At 31.3% G+C, this 18,485-nt stretch overlaps 1 protein-coding gene across 6 annotated transcripts in view; it reads left to right on the forward strand.

Annotated features, from left to right (window-relative positions):
• The window catches only part of nst (phosphoglucomutase 3-like protein nst), a 68,392-nt gene that overhangs the window by 24,486 nt on the left and 25,421 nt on the right, over window positions 1–18,485 (forward strand). For 5 of the 6 annotated variants that reach the window (XM_076489716.1, XM_076489717.1, XM_076489718.1 and 2 more), the window contains 3 exons: window positions 9,509–9,661; window positions 13,723–13,765; window positions 17,878–18,002. In XM_076489716.1, the coding sequence (XP_076345831.1) occupies window positions 9,509–9,661; window positions 13,723–13,765; window positions 17,878–18,002 (321 nt within the window). The remainder of the gene's footprint in view (window positions 1–9,508; window positions 9,662–13,722; window positions 13,766–17,877; window positions 18,003–18,485) is intronic. The other variant, XM_076489719.1, reaches the window with a different exon arrangement.

Consider the following 18,485-nt stretch of genomic DNA (forward strand, 5'->3'; position numbering starts at 1 on the left):
TCCCATAAGCTTGCAACATTGATTCAGTTTAAGATGGAACATTTTGGTGTGAAAAGTATTGCAACAATTTCAAGATTGGTAAACTAGCCCTTCTGGTACTAAATTCAAAATAATCAGCAGAATATTTGACTGTTATTTTTTTACTGGTTCTCTATTTTAGCAATGTTATTTGATGAAACTGAAGCTTGTAATAGTTTTTGAAAACTTAGAAACCTAAGTTAGGTGTTTATAAAGGTATCTTAGGTTGTTGTAAAAGAAATGAGACTGATGAGCAATACATGGGATGCTTCAGCCATTTTCATCCTAGACCATTCCCACATACTAAGCAGTACAGTAGTTAGTGATAAAATAATAATATGAGTTTATTTGGAAAATGTACTTGTAGGGGTAAGACCTTATAATTTCATAGCGAACTTATGATTATCAGAAATTCCATACAAATCACGTTTGATACATTTTGTCTGTAAAGATATTCTTTCAAAGTATATCAATCCATGAGTAGTATAGTTGTACATGTCAGTATGGTGTATTTCAGGTCACTTTGTAAATGATAAAGTGCATTAACATTGTTGTACAAATCGGTGTACTGTATGAAAGGTAATTTTATCTCTGAAAATTTGCAGTAAGTTGGTTTTATAAGTAAATAATACCATATGCAAGATCACTTTGTGTATGGAAATCTGCAGTAAGATAGTTGTACAAGTAGAGTACTGTATACCAGCCGCAAAAAAATATCAAGTAAGATGGTTGTACATGTCAGTGTACTGTATACCAGATCACTGTACTGATAAAAACCATCAGTAAAATGTATGTTAAAGATTTCATTTCTTTTTCACCAGAGGTGAAAGTGAAAGAGAACCTATAACATAAAGGCCTAATACATTCCTTGATTGGCCAAACCTTCTGCTAGGGATTACAGTTTTACTTATTCAAGGCTTATCAACACAACTTGGGTCAGTGAGCTAAAGAAATACCATAAGGCCTCTTATAATGGGTTTTGAGTCCATTTTACTTCTGCACATGGTAATCTAAATTAATTTAGGTATGTGAATAATATTACAACATTTTGTTAAATTTATTATTTGATATTATATAAAAGACCAACTATTTAATTACTGTGTGTGTGTTGTATATATTATGGCTACAAAAGTTATAAAATGTGATGGTAAGCGATGCCTCCATACCCTTCCTTTACTTATTTTCATCTGATTACTTCCAACTAATCTTTTTTAAAATCAGAAATGTAACTTATTTATTAATATATTGTATGTGTAATGTGCAATATGTGGGACAACTGTTTAAACTTTTACATATTTGCATGAATATCTACAAGTCTTAGAATAAAAATGTGATAAATTCAGTTGAATTAGAACATTTTAGAATTCATCCCTTTCTTCAACAATAATTACAATTTTAAAAATTGTGAATGTAGAAACAAATAAGATTACAAAAGGGTAATGTTTATATTCTTAAGTATAAAATGTTATATCTTTACAGTTTAAAACTATAAATTTAAGTAATAAAAAATGTATTGATAATATCTTTTGTCTAGGTAGTATCAATAAAAAAATGAACAAAAAACTAAAGAAGATAAAAATAAAATGGGTTGAGTTTATTCAATTTTAAAACATTTAGCTAATAAGTTTTATATACTTTTTAATAGGCATAGTCACCTCTACAAGAATCTATATAAATATTTAAAAGTTATAATTATTAGCAAAAACTTTAATTTCAGATATTAAAAAAGTTACACTTAAGCTGAATAATTTAAATGATATAATTAACAAACTGCCAAAGAGAAAATCATTGTATACAGTAATTAGTTTCAAACATAAGGTTGTTAACAATTTACAGATTTCTAAAGGTTTCCATAATTCTGTTACACAAAATATCCTTCCTTTAAAATACTTAAAAAGCTTATGTGTATTTATAAAGATTTCTAAGTAACTTCAATATACATAATGTGCAGAATTTATCATGTTATTGTTACTGGTAACTTGTATACACTTTAAAAGATAGTTTTCCATGAAAAAATCATGGGAAAAGGTGGCAAATATAGAATAACTATAAAATGTAGAAAAATAGATATATTAAATTTTGTAAAGAAAACCATAGATGATATTCTTAAAATTAATTATTATCATATTATTAGTTCCTATAATGTAAATGCTATGTGATCAATAGAATTAGTTTTTACTGATTTATAAAACATATATAATAAACATAAAATTTTCATGGTTTAAAACTAAAATTGGTAAAATACAAGAAAAATATATTATCATGCCAAATAATAAAGCTAACTATGATTTTGGTTTCATCTGTAAATACAGAGTGTTCAGAAAGTCACTGTGCACTTACATATTTATTAACAGACATGTTTCAATATAGAATACAGGAGGTAAATATGAATGACAATTATAAACAATGTTGAAAGTGGCTCCCGTTGGCATCAATACAGGCTTGGATCCTTTTTATTTTGTTTCTAAACACCACTATCAGTTGCTGGCTTGAAATAGACTGAATAAAATATGATTACAAAACTGCACAATGACTTTCCGAACACCCTGTATTTTTATGCACAACTTGTAGCTAATAAAATCAGTACTACACTAACATTGTGATTACAAAATTCTAAAGATGCTGCTGTGAACAATTTGTTTAAAGCTATAAAAAGTTTGATGTTAAAGCAAATCCATATTCATACATCCATATATATATATATGCTATTCCTAAACTACATTAATTTCCCATTAAAGTAAAAGCTAATTAAAACTATCTGCAGTTTTATTAAATAAGTTACTGACTTGGTTATCTCTTAAGCATCAACAAAACTCTCATAGTAAACATGATTTCTGAATAATTAAAAATAATAAACCTATCTTAAAAACATTAGAAAAATTAAACTAAAAAATAACTTCTTTCTTTACAACCATGCCACTTAGCAATTTAGTAATGGCAATTAATTCATTTTTAGATTTATCTATAAAGATAGTAAAACATACTTTTACTGCTAAAAATTTCAAAAATATGTTCCGTTTTTACATGTATAATAACTATATTCATTTTGATAAGCATATTTATAATCAAATAGTAGATGCTGCTAATTTTTATTATTATGAAAATAAATTTGAGTATTTTTTAAATCCAGAATTATTTTCTTTAAATTATAGATATAAAGATGATTTAGTTGTCATCAATAATTCATTAATAAGTAATTGTATCAATATTATTTATCCTACAATTCTACAAATCAAAAAGGCCTCTATGTAAAATACTGAAGTACATTGTTTAGATATTAAGATAAATAATAATTATTGTAATATTAATATTTATGATAAAAGAAATGATTTTACATTTCAAATATGTGGATTTCCCTTGCCAAACAGTGATAAATCAAATAATGCCATACATAACATTGTACAACACAGTCACTCAGATGTAGAATTTATAACAATGAGCAGTTCCTAATTTCCAATATTAACATATTAGAGAAGAAACTAATTTTTAATGGATTTAATAAGATAATTCTAATTAAATATTTCAAATTATTTGAAAATAAGTATACAAAATATGTATGTAAATCTAAAAATAGTGGTATAAACAAAATCATAATAAACATGATGAGTAAAATTTCTAATTTTTGTAGAAGAAATTATTGAAATGACTTATTTGGACTGTATTATGTATAGGTGTAATAATCTAGATCAGTGATGGCGAACCTTTTAGAGATTGCGTGCCTCAATTGTGACCCAAAATTATTTTGTCTATCCAAACGTGCCAGGATTTTCATAAAAATGACAGTTACTTTCCAATAAAAAACCGACTTTTTGATGAGTATCTTTATTTTAAAAAAAGTCGAATTACAAAAGTTTCAATGAAACTAATAAATAGCCTTGACTTAAAATTTGTATATTTTGTCTTGAATTTTATTAAATCAATGCGATCTCTGCTGTTGTGAACACTCGGATAACTTGTTAATTGATGGTTCATATTTTGTTGATTTGAGAGCAACACATGCAGCACTCAGTTCATCTGTAAGCTTGTTTCTTCTGTCTAATTTGATGAAATTCAAAGTTGAAAACAGCTGCTCACAAGCGTAAGATGATCCAAACAAAGTAAGAAGAGCTATTCCAAGTAATTTCATTGACTTAAAATTAATTAGCAAAGAATTCCACACTTTAAGAATTTCATTTTCACAACTCTTTGCAACGTTTTCTTCCAAGATCCCTCCACACTCTATTTTCTCAAGTGTTTTACGCAGGGCACAGAATTTATTAGTCCAAGTATAGTTTTCCTGAAATTCTACCAGCTCCATTTCTAGAGTTTTCAAACCCAACCAGTGTAAACAGGAAAGATCGAGATCTTCAAATTCAGTTTTATCGGGAAAGGTAAGAAAATAAAGTTTTTTCTATCTTTCGAAACTGCATAAATCTATTACTAAAATTCTCCTTTGCTACCTCAATAATGCTTGCAAATTCTTTGGAGATTTCCTGTTTGCCTAACGAACAGTCCGCAAACGTTGTCGAGTTTTCTAAATGCATTTTCAGATTTGGAAAATATTTGAGTTCCCCACCTTCAATGTCTTTTTCAAAAACTTGCAATTTTCTCTCAAATGCCTTTATATCACAGAACATTCTTTCTGCTGTTTTTCCTACTCCTTGTAGTTTTGTGTTCAGTGCATTGAAGTGTGATATAAAGTCTGTAAAGAACATGAGGTTATTAAGCCAAGCCACATCAGTGAGCTGTGGAAAGTCTTGTCCTTTTTCATGCATAAAAAACTAATTTCGTTCAAGCAAGCAATAAATCTTTCCAGAAAACGTCCTCTGCTCAACCATCGGACATTGTTATACATAATTAAAGTACTATATTGTGCTTGAACCTCATCAAGAAGTGTTTGAAACTGACGAAAATGAAGCGCATGAGTCATAATGTAATTCACCATTTTTGTAACATCTTTGAGTATATCATCTAATTTTTTGTTACTTTCTTTTGCACAAAGAGCTTCTTGATGTATAATACAATGAAACTGGATGACTTGATGTTTTAGTTTGTTCTCAAACAACTTTATGAAACCAGATGTTGACTCAACCATACATGGTGCTCCATCACTAGTGATCGAAACTGTCTTTTTGGGCTTAATACTTTGTGTCAAAAACATTCCATCACAGCATTGTAAATATCTACTCCTTGTGTTCTTCCGGTAAAGAAATCAGTTTCACCAATTCTTCCCTCATGGAGTCACCAACAGCATAACGCAAAATTACTGCTAACCTTGCATGATTATTTATATCCGTACTCTCATTCAAACACATGGAGTAACAAGAAGCCTTTTGTAAATCAGTACTGAGTTGTTGATTGACATCATTTGCCATACGTAAGATACGACCTTTCACGGTATTTCTGCTAAGTTATACCTCACAGATTCGTTGTAAAATTTCACGTTTATTTGAAAAATCACTAAAAAGGGAATCACTTCCAGCTAACATAGTCGTTTTTATGAAATCTCCATCAGATAGAGACTTACCATGTTTAGCGATACATAATGAAATTTGAAAGCTGGCCTTCGTCAAATGATTAGGTTTAGAAAGAAAGTTTCCAAGATTAAGACATTGAGAATGATATTTCCTCATTTCGTTTGCAAGAAATTCCTCCTTTTCTGTTTCATCAAGTTCAGCAACATTTTTGTGGTTGATTTCAAAATGCCGTTTGACACTTGAAGTACGACACACAACACTTTCACTACATAAAATACATAACGCTTTTCCATTGCGTTCAATGGTTCCAAATAATTTTGTCCAATTTTCTTGAAATAATCGTCCACTATCCATTAGCTTTGCCTTCTTTGCATTCATTTTTGGTATAACTTAAACACACAAAAGTAAAGTTTAATGAAACAAACTTTTAAAAATTTACTTAAACAAAGAACAGTTAAATATTTAAACAAATGTAAACATTTCGTTAATGTAGCTTTTTTAATGCCATGATAATGTGGAGTGCAAAATTTAAAACTAAACACGATTGGTTGAAAAATATTCTCAAGTTAATCAATAGTTTATAATGTTTTGCATTTTTAGCTGCAATTAGCTTGTATTATATTCAAATTTTCAATAAAATTACAAAGAATGATTTATGACAAGTTTTCTGTTTTTTGTATAATTCTTCATGACTGCAGAATAATAAGTAACCGATATAATTATTTATTCATATTGATTGAAGACCAATACGACTAGATGTAATGACTTACGATGCCACCCCCGTCGTTCAAAATGTTCGACATGCAACCTGTAGGGATAATATCCCTAATATATCCCTGTGATATATTATAGTATTAATCTAACCCAAAGTAGAGACAAGGGCTGACATTAAGGAGCATTAAACTGGGAACAACAATTTCCCAGGCTTTACCGATATCCAATCCTTCTCATCGATCCTACCAGGAATATCCCTAGTTCTAGTGTTAGCTACACTTACGCGCATTGCCTCCTCTGCACCACGAGGAGGCCCCGAAAATCGAAGTACTTGAACCCTAGTGCTCTCAGGTCATGCCACCTCTCATAATTACCTAGCTCGCTACATACTTCTTAGCAAAGATGCGGGAATCCTATCACGTGCCAGCACTCGTGGCCTTGCGTGCCATAGGTTCGCCATCACTAAATTCTAGATTATATTTTCCTGTATAACATCTGGTACTATTAAGTCTCTAGAACATTTGAAGATCCTGATAGTATCATGGATGAGTTTAGGATAGGAGCTGAGCTAACCACTTAGGTTAGGCTTAGTATAGTAATACCTTAATATTATGGTATTTATGTCCAAAGATCATTAATAGGGATGAAATGCTAACTTCAAGGGCACTTTTACTGTCTCCCCATTGATGTATTGTATTTCAATTATTTCATTCTCCTTACTGATGTTTTGGTTTTCATGAACAGCCACTTTTCCAGATCTGGCTGCAGACAGTGAAAGGTAGTAAAGCTGTAAAACATTGTGGACTAGATCACAAACTGTGAAATATCATTACGCCTCTTGTAATGGTGAAGTGTATATAATATCTATAGAGTTTTGAGTCCATTTTACTCCACCACATAATAATCGAAATTAATTTAGGTATGTGGATAAAGTTACAACATTTTATTGAATATATTATTTGGTATTATGCAGTGAACAAATAGTTTAATGATATTATATATATAGACACACACTCACATTTATTTATACATAAAAAGTTTTCTTTTTCACCAGCAGTGAAATGTTAAGTAGTTGGTCTGCTGTGTAATACCGAAAAATGAATTTGAAGAAATTTTGTAACATTCTCAAATGTGAGTTAATATTAGGTTACTTTATGGGGAAATAAAATGGACCTAAAATACCATAGACATCAGTCAAATGGTTGTACAAGTCAATTTATTCTATAGCAGGTTACTTCATATACAAAGATATACAGTAAGGTAGTTGTTTATTAAAACGTGCAGCAAGTTAGTTTTACAAGTCAGTGTACTGTATATCAGGTCACTTTGTTGATGAAAACTTATCTGTTATACACTCTTTTGAGTGACTATATAGCTCAGCAAGCACATACACTTTTCAAAAAAGCAGGAATCAAATAAAAATAATATTTAGTGCACATGAACCTCAGTGTACAAGTACTCCTGATATGGGTGCTTTTTTACATCAATAATTTATGCCTGGTAGTATTACCCCTCCAGTTTTGCTGTACTGAAATTATATTTCAAGCCAATTAAGGCTATATAACTACTAATACAGAGAACAACATCAATTCATAAACATTAAAATTATTTTGAAAACCATCAGATATTTAAGTGTATAGGTATTTTTAATATGACTATGCAGTATTTTACACCACATGTTACACCAAAAGATGCTTAAAATTAAACTTGTCAGACATAACATATTTCAAACCTTTTTCTTTTTCTTGTTTGTTCTAACATATCATCAGTAAAGTTCAGGCTTATATACTTCTCCTTAAGACTGTCTGTTTGAAGAAAGGAGTTTCCTCTTTTAATGCCCTCCCTCAGTGGCCCAACAGTAAGTCTGAAAGTGCAGACTGTTAAAAATGCAAAATCAATCCTAGTAGTAGTCACAGCACAGGAAACCAGTTATATTCCATTGTGTTTAACAACAAACAAACAAATAATCCTCCTTTAATTTAATGATAACAATTTGGACTGCAGCTAGTAAGAATAAAATCCCTCTAGAAAAGTGAAAGCTATTTTCAATATAGTGAAACTTCATCAGTCAAAATGCATTGGTAATGAAGTTTTTTTTAATACCATCAAGACATCTCAATTGTTAGGTCACTATTGAATACAACGGACATGCAAACTGGTAAAGGTAGGCATGCAATTGGTAAACAAAAAATAACATATCAGTTTGTTTTTGTGTATGTCATTAATAATTATATAATATGCATACTCAGAATTGCATATTATGTCATCAGCTGTACATAAATACATCAGTTCAAACTAATGGCTTATATATAGAATAAAAATACATAGTAAATAAATGCAATTCATTCTTGGAAAAATAAACATCTTTTAATAATACTGACATTTTCACACATCCTTGATTTGAAGCATTGTAAATTGACATGGCTGTCTGCATAAATCACTGTTTAATTCTATATATCCTTAGTGTGAAGGTTCTCATAAAAACTGTTCTAACTAGAACCAACTGCAAGTGGATGTTTTTTGATCTATAGTTATTACCATATTACTTATTCTGATTTACCCCTATATGATTCTTTAAAGTCATAGTTGGTGACTCAGTAAGCTGGGAAATGCATATTTTTTATAAGAAATAGCATTTTGGATTTGAAATGCATATATATATATTTTATTCATTGAATTTCTCCTTTTGGAGATTAGTCTACATGAGAAATCATTCAGATTGTCAATGTCTGGACTAATGAGAGTTTGTCGTATTATTAATGTTGTGTCTGTCATGAACAAAAATTTGGGTGATTTGAAAAATGGTTTGAGGGCTATCTCTTTCTAAACTGACATGCTGTTTTCACTTTCGGATTATTAGTTTTAATATTTGTTTTGAACTGCTTAGAAAGACTGAAAAATACACTTTTACATGTAATTGTCCTACTTCTTTCTTTGTTTCTATGCTTAAGGAAAAAAATGTCTATCACTTCTATGAAATAATATAAAGAAACAGGATCTTTGCATTTTTTTAAAAGTACACAGTTAGGTGTGAAGTTTCTTGTTACACCAAAAGAGTACTGATGTAGAAACTCAGACATACATGTACCATGTTTCAGTGTCTGAACTAAAGATGGGTTAACTGTTTCATCTTATGATTGAAACATCTTGAAAAAAACCTTGTTTGCTGTGTGTGTAATGTGCCATCAAATACATTCTATAATCTTGAGAAACAATTCAACTATGTATATGTCTGTATATGTTTTATAAATAAACAGATACTTGCTATTAAACAAAATAAGTTTTTTTTCAATTATTTAACAGTAAATATTGTATTTTAGGGAACATCAAAAGAGAACTATCAGCCATCTTTAAATTTGGATGGAGCAAATGGAGTGGGAGCTCTGAAAATGAAAATATTTCAGAAGTATTTGGGAGAAGGACTTAACGTGACTATCTTTAATGATGGGATCAAAGGAAAATTAAACCATATGGTTAGTTACGTCTGTGATTTTCTGAAGGGTTTGAATCATAAAGTAACTAAAATTCAAACAAAAAAATTATTCTGTTCTTTGAATGTGTTCACAAGGTACCTATACATATCAGTGACCTAAATTTCTCGATTGTTCTAAAATAATCTATTAGTATTATTGGCTCATACATGGATTTTGCATAAACTCTGATAAAAAAAAAAAAAGAGAGAGAGAGAGAAAAGTATTACACAGGGATAATTGCTTTTTTAAAGATTAACCATTATTAATTAGAAATTTCAAAGCAGTTACTTGTAAGTTGGTTGTCATTAATAGCAATTTACTAAATACGTTACTCTGACAGAAAAGTGTGACCATTAGCAAATAAACAACTTACTATATCATTTTAATAATGCTTTTCTTAACAAAAGCTATGATATTGCTATTGTTTTTTCATGTTTCCTGAAAGAACTGTTTTTAAAAAAATATTATTAAGCTGAATTAAACCAAATATCCTGTGTAAAAGAGTTTTGTTACAGAAACTATAGACCTGATTCTTATATGGTACTACCCTCTCTCACAAGATCAGCTTTTCCCAAACTTTTTTTATAATGCATGCCACAAGTCTTTTGCACCCCCTCTCTTTTAGAATCAAAGGTTCCAGCATACCTCATTGAAATCAACATGCGTAAGCTTTACCCCAGTAGGAGAGTACCACTATTACATGACAAATCAACATGCGTAAGCTTTACCCCAGTAGGAGAGTACCACTATTACATGACAAATGACTCCCTTCATGTGGCTCTACCAAACCATTACTTCTTATTTGGCAGTGCTGGAGTGCAGACATCTTTAGTTGGTTCTGTTTCTACTGCAGAGTGGTTTACTTCAATTTAGCATACATTTATTGCATTTATTTACAAGGACTTTTCGATTTCCAAACCTTTAATTTCCTGTGTTTGCTGCCTCACAACCCCAGTTTTAAGCATAAATTCGCTAAATTTTATGAAATAGTCCTTATTTAAGAGTGTTTAGCATCACATGATATTAGCTACAGCAATTAGTGGAAATAGTGGTGTTTTTTCCAGTTTACTGAGTGCATGCAGGTGGTGACATGAAACCATATAGATTCCATGGCCATTACTGTCAAGAAAGCCCTTAACACATCTGTAGAAAGGAAAAACACTACCACTATACATTCTAAAGACTCTGGTTGGTTCTGTAAAGCATAAGTATCTTCCAAAACATTAGGGTTTCAAACATAAAGCTAAGGTTGATCACTATGAAGTGCCACTGTCTTCTTTATAATAGTTTGACCCACCATTGTGCCCCAAATTTTATAAACAATGTGGTGCAGCTAACCAATAAATATTTGCTGAAAAATTCTTAACAATGCTATAAGTATATTAACCAATTTTGATTCCATTTCTTCAAGTTGCATGTTTTTGGCAGCAGCTTTTTTGACACCTAGATGTTCTATTGTTTTTGGGGATGTGGTCTTCGATGACTCCTGTCATACCCCTCAGTCAGGCTTATGTGCTTTCTTTTTTAATCGGTCTCCATTAATCAATGAAACCTTGCTCAGGATCCTTTGGATTCTCCTATCACCTTTCTTTCCTCCATTATGGATGATCTCAAATAATGATTGGGCAAGAATTATACTTTGGCAGATGCCCAGCTACATTCTCTGAGACTGGATTTACAATGCTCACAAATGCATCCCATCAGGGCTGAGTTACATGGATTTGACAATCAGGTGACTTTGGATCATTGGTTTGTGGATGAATGTTCTTTCCATATCAGCGTCTTCAAACTCTTTGCTAATCGTTAGGCTTTGGATCATTTTCTTCCTTTCTTCAGGAAACAGTTGATCCACTCCAAAAACAATTCTGTGGTGGTGGTTGCTTGTATCGATCATCAAGAGGGTACTCAATTGAGATTTGTCTCTTTTCTTACCTTATATTTTCTCTTTTGGGCCTACAATCATCACATTTATATGGTGGTTGTCATATTTTGGATGCTTTCAACTTTATAGTGGATTAATTCTATAAGACAATATTTTAAAAAATTCTGAATTTATCCTAGTGTAATTCACATGACACATTTTTTCTAGGCACCTTCTCCATTTTATTCACCACCCCTTAAAAATTACAAAATTAAGTATAAGTTATTCACTATAAAATTGTCACTGCTCAAACAAACCATAATTTGTATAGCCTTCAATTTTGTTTAGTTACAGCACTATTAAATAGAAAATTAGACCCCTCTCCTGCCACACCAACCTGTCACATGAGGAAATGTTAATATTTCTCTCTATTGTTTAGTTATATATTACTTATAACCAATAGAAAGTTGAGGTTTTTATCTATCAAATGACATATTGTGTATAACATTATGTTCTTCACAGAAGTGTAATTTTTGCTCAGCATAAAAGCTTCATTCCTCTAGGAATGTTAATAACTAGCTTGAATGAATTTGTAATGATTCTTATTGCATAGTTAAAAAATCAGAAACATTTTGAGAGTTATGAGAAACTAGCTACTTTTTACATATTATTAGTCTGTCCTTCTGTGTATTAAGTAAACAATTACTTAGTGCAATACTACCGGTAGTATAAAAAAAGTAGGGCTAAGTGTAAAGAATAATTTACATAAGAAGAAAAAGAAAGAAGAAGATTCGATAAGTAGTTTACTGTAGTTTCTCATATTCTTTATTTATTATTATAAAAATAATTAAAATGTAAAAAATAAGGATCTCTTTAGGTTAGATAAGGCTAGATTAAATAAAATAAATGAATAATAATATAATAAAAATATTTCATGAAGCACACAAGCAAACAGCTCATAGTAATGTAATTTGATAGCTTAACACGAGCTGTTTGTTTCCTGAGTGATTTGCAACTTATAGTGGCACAAATAGTAGTTAAACATGGTTCAAAGAGCAATAAAACAACAAAATTTAATTTTAAATAGATGTATACTGTTATGAGCTTAAAGCTACTTAGGATAAATTAATGTATTTATTTTCATATTACATTTTGAAATCATTCCAGGAAAAAAAAAGGTAATTTAGTTGTCTTTGGTTACGAGGTCAGTCTAACTGACTGATCCTGTATAAAGATAGGATAGAAAAATATAAAGTTGTAGTGAAAAAAAACGTTTGATATGCATTTTGGATGTTTTAGGGATTACACAAAGGAAATTAGAGATTTTTAGGTGAAGATAAGTATGTTTAATCTTAACAGAAAAATTATTTTTTGTGAAGACTATTCAAAACAAAGATTCAATATATTCATAAACAAATCTTTAGTTTATTAAAAACACTTTACTAAAAAATGATTTTTTGTATGTGAAAAACTGGTAATGTTAAATGAAAGACTGCCAAGTTTTGTGAAGATGTAGACACTATATTAAAAGTGTTATAAGTATTATATCTATGAAGACTATAAACTAGTACAAAGAGGTCATGTGGTCGGTCATATTGACCAAGCCTGTGTTAAGATAGTTAAAATTGTTTATATATAATTAATGAAACTGATAAATAATTTAAGAAAAGTCAGTTTTATTATACTTTTGGTATGGTTAAATGACTGTGTGCCAGTGATCATAATCAGTAAAAATGTATGGTCCTTTCTAAATCAAGACAAAAATAAAATTTTTTAAAACAAAAACGTTATAGGAGAGTTGTAGAAGAATGTAAAAAGACTTAAAAATTAGTAATTAAAATTTAAAACAAAGGTAAGTATTTTTAATTGTTTGTTAAAAATCATATCACAGTGAAATCATTTTTGAATTAAAAACCAATGAATTTATGGAAATATCACATATAAAAATATTTTATTTGCAGAAATTACATAACCTGTGAAAATTAATTTTGAAGGTACAAATTACTTCATCTAGTAGGTTTTTTTTTCAGAGTGCAGTGAAACAAAATCCACAGGATCTCATGTAGTTCAAATACCCCATTTTTGCTGATAATTGTTTTTCAGTTATTTTTCATGATGTTTTGTAATTGAGTATTATTGGAAGAAAGAAAATTTAATATTGTCAGTCACTTGTAGTAACTTTGTTATTTTTTTCTTGTAGTGTGGAGCTGATTTTGTGAAAGTACAACAAAAAATCCCAGAAGGTAAAATGTTATATTTAGTTTGTTTATATGTTTTATCTATAATTATTATTCTTAATAATATGGTCATTTTCACATCTTTATTTGTAATTTTCTCTTTATTCCTATTGAAGAATATTCAAAATCATCATTGACTGAAACATTCACACAATTGAAGCACATTAAAAATGAAGTTATGCTTTATTTGATGCTATTTATGTAGTTTGTAAAATAAATCTCAACTGATTTAGTAACACAGAGTTAAGGTACATCACATTGATAGGTATTATTTGCTGTTTAAGATGTATAACAATTGCAGTGTTGACATAATTATGGTGTATATTGATGATCAATTTAAAGACAGTTGTTTTTGCATATTACTAGAACTAGCTGATTACAATTCATATAATGCACATAATTGTTATAGTGTGCTATAGTATGGGTATTAGGCAGCTAGGCTGTTTTTTTTTCCCTTGGCGGACTCAGCAGGTAACCCGATGTGGTTTTGCAATAAGAAAACACACTCACACACAGGCTGTATTTAGCTACTGTATGATTGTTGTAATAGTTGCAATATATCACATTATAGGAAGGTTGTACTTAAAGAACTTTATAGTTGTAATAATTGTAGTATATCATAGCATGAGGCAGGCTGTAGGTAAGAATCTTCAGAGTTATAATAGTTGCAGTATATCAGGGTGTATATATATTAATGAAATTAAATAATTACATCCAAATGAAGCCAAATAAGTAAACAAAATCATAAAGAAGGACTGTATTCAAAACAGCAAATCCCAACCTCTGATTAATTATATTATAATCATAAATTTTTAAGCCATAAACAAAACACAATAAAATTAAACAAAATATGCTGCATATTTTTAAAAGGATCCTAGGGTACAAGCTACAAAGTGGGATTATAAAATGTATCCTAGGTTTCAGAGGTGACTGAAAAAGTAGGGCCCACATTGCAGTGGGGATACGCCATCTATCAGTCTTAACCTCCAATTAATTAGTCTCACATAAGAAGATTAAAAATTTAGAAATTAGGAGAACAAGATGTGGGTGCTCAAGCCTACAATGTCCCACATCTATATCACCCTTATGGCACAATGTTGCCAGCAGTTATGTTTATAAACATAAAAGTTTATAAGTATACATAGTGGTTTATTAAAAATTATATATAAAAGGTTGGTGGTAAAGGATTACGATACTTCACAGGTGGTATATGGAGTAAAATATATCATTTATAAAAGAATTAGGCTATGCCACAGTTAATACTTAAGTTAATATAAATGATATGTAAAGAAATTAAGGTATGTTCTAGGTGATATTCAGTATTACTGGAAAATAAGATATGCCAGAGTAAGTTAATATGGTACCTAGAAAAGAGTCTTGCTTATTAATAATAAATATGTTACTAAGATGTAAGCTTGAAAGTGTTTTCTGTAAGAATGCTTAAAACTTGGAAGTTTTTACAATATTACCAAAATTTACATTCCTTATGAAAATGAAAGATATTCTGGAACAGTGGTTTTTAACCTGGGTTAAATCAAACCCCAGGGGTTTGGTGAGTCAGTCTCAGGGCTTCGGTGGAGGTCAAGACACACACAGTGTGTTTGGCCAATTGGCCTTAATATCTGTGCTGCAGGGAACTTCGTGTGCTTAGCAGTCGACTTGTGACTGTAGTAATTGTGCGTCATTTGTGATTTTTTCCTAATCTTTCAGTCCCTTCATACTAACTATATGTTGAGCAAAAACAGAAAGTGGTCGGACAAATACATACAATATGGATTCACATGTATAACAGAACATGATGGGAGTCAGCGTCCTCAATGCACAATTTGCAATGCCAAATTGAGCAATTCTAGTCTAGCATCGGCAAAACTAAGAGAACACTCCCTAAAGCTGCATCTCCAAGAAGGGAAATACAAGAACACAATGCTTGCTGAATTCAAGGTAAAGAGAGCCAGGTTTGATGAAAAGGCTACTTTGCCTGTTCTTGGCTTTGTACCCATCAACAAACCTATCCTCACAGGATCGTACGAAGTTGCATACTTGATCGCAAAGCAGGGCAAGCCACACACCATTGGTGAAGCACTCATAAAACCAGCTATGTTGAAGATGAGGCATATCATGCTGGGAAAAGCTGCTAAAAATAAGTTATCCCAAATTCCTCTTTCAAATGACACCATAAGCAGCAGAATAGATGGCATGAGTGATGACATCTTGGCTCAAGTAGTTGCAGATCTGATTTCAAGCCCAGCAAAATTCAGCCTTCCACTCGACGAGACCACCGACATTTCCAATCTAAGCCAGCTTACTTTATTCATGCACTATGTGAAGAACGAGATAAAAGAAGATTTTTTTATTTTGTAAGCCTCTTACAACAACAACTAAGGCAGCCAATGTGAAGAAACTTGTGGATAACTTCTTCTGAGACAACGATCTTTTGTGGAATATGGTTTCTACAGTTTGTTCGGATGGAGCTCCAGTTATGATGGGACGAAATTCTGGGTTTGGTGTGCTGGTGAAAGCCAATGCACCACACATCATTGTAACACAGCGTTCTGCACAAGCATGCGTTGGCAACAAAAACCTTGCTTTTAAAACTGGCAGAAGCATTAAAAATTGTAGTGGAATGTGTGAACTTTGTGCGAAATAGTGCCTTGAAGCACTGCATCTTCAAAGAGCTGTGTAATGAAATGGGCTCTGAATTTGAGGTACTTCTGTACCATTCTAATGTTCGGTGGTTATCCTGGGGAAAGGTGCTGAATCGTGTTTTTGCCATGCGTATGGAATTAGCCCTGTTTTTGCAAGAGCACCAACATTGTCATGCAGATTGCTTCAAAAAATCTGAGTTCACTCTCTTTTTGGCGTACATGGCCAATGCTCTCAATCATCTCAATCAACAGATGCAGGGCGGTGGAGTCAACATTATCAAAGCGGAAGAAAACCTGAAGGCTTTTCAAAAAAAGCTACCATTATGGAAACAAAAACAGAGAATGATAACTTTGCAAACTTTCCCCTGCTGGACAACTGTGTAAGTAAGATCAAAGATGTGTCTGAAATCTGAGACATTTCTGTACCTGGGGAACTGAAGCAAGCAATAGCCATGCACTCACCCATGCTGGATATGACTCTCTGATGGGGAAGTATCCATCGAGAGACTTTGCGAGCTCATCTGAGACAGCTGTTCACGTTTAGTGTTGCGACAGATGTCAGTGATGAATACCTCGATGAAATCATTGAACTTCAGCAAAGCCAGGTTCAACAGCAACTTTTCTGAACAACAACGCTCTCAACGTTTTGGTTTCACCAAATCGTAGCGTACCCTCTTATTGCTAAGAAAGCCGTTGAGATACTCATACCGTTTGTTACAACATATCTTTTCGAGGATGGTAGACATAAAAACGAAGAAAAGGAACAGACTTTGTTGCGAAAATGATATGAGAGTGGTACTTGCCAAGGTGAAGCCACGCATTTCTGAACTTGTCTCTGAAAGGCAACAGCAAAAGTCGCATTGATTTGCAGTAATATTCATTGAGTTATTTTTTTGTGTGAAATTCATGTTTTGTTGGTTTTGTTCTTTGAACACAGTGATATTGTGCACAACTTATGCATGGTCCATTTTGTACACTAATAAAATATCGACTTATGTTTTGAATTTGAAACAATCATATTTTATTTTTCCAATTACGAAGGGTTCAGTGAATGCAAGTACGAAACTTCCGGGGTTCAGTACCTCCAACAAGGTTAAGAACCACTGTTCTAGAACGTATTGACAAACTTAAAGAAATTAGAATTTATTTATTTTTTCGTTGTTTCTGTAGGAAGTGGTTTTTGTTATATCTGTTTTGTTTTAATTTGAAGGTGTTTTTATGGAAGATAGTGCAGTGAATTTTACACATTTACATTTTTTAATTTAAAGCTTTTTTGTGGATGGTGGTGTGAGCTGCATATTTTACACTCTTTTAATTTGAAGGTGTTTGTATGAAAGTTTATGTTGGCTGCATGCCCTAATCTTGATGTTCCAGTGGATACTGGTGATAGATCAGCTCTTGATTTTGAAGATATGTTGTTGAAGTTGGTGTTATGTACATGTCTGAGATACATCTGTATGTTTGAGTTTACAGGCATTCCTGTAGAACCTGATGTCAGGTGTGTGTCTTTTGATGGGGATGCTGATAGAGTTGTGTATTTCTATGTGGATGAGAACCAGAAATTTCATCTTTTGGATGGAGACAAAATAGCCACAGTGGTTTGTTCTCTGTACTATTTATGTTTACATGGTACTTTTAAAGAAGATATTGGAACTATTTACAGTGAGTTATCCAACTAACTTGTCGTTGTGTGCAGTAAAGAGTTTGAAGGAATAGAACATTTCAGACATCAGTCAGTGCTAACTGTGTTTCATTTTAAGGTTTCACTGTTCATTGAAATTGTATTAAACCTTTCTTTTTTTTTCAGAATTTGTTATTTTAAATAATGTTTACTTAGTCGTATTTACTTGTAGATTATAAGCAAGTGTAATTTATCAAGACAGTTAAGCTAGGTCAGTTGTGTTTCTTAAATTTTGAAAATTGCATTTTAAATTAGTGTTTGTATGATAAGACAGTTTTCTGTATTTTATTAATATTAAAATCCAGATGCATTATCAGTTTGTGTGACTTGTAGATTAATTTGATTTTTTTTGGATGTCAAACAAAAATTCTTTAAACCAGTTGTCTTGAATATTAGGATT

The sequence above is a fragment of the Tachypleus tridentatus genome, chromosome 2, assembly GCF_004210375.1.
Source record: "Tachypleus tridentatus isolate NWPU-2018 chromosome 2, ASM421037v1, whole genome shotgun sequence".
Taxonomy (NCBI): Eukaryota; Metazoa; Arthropoda; class Merostomata; order Xiphosura; family Limulidae; genus Tachypleus; species Tachypleus tridentatus.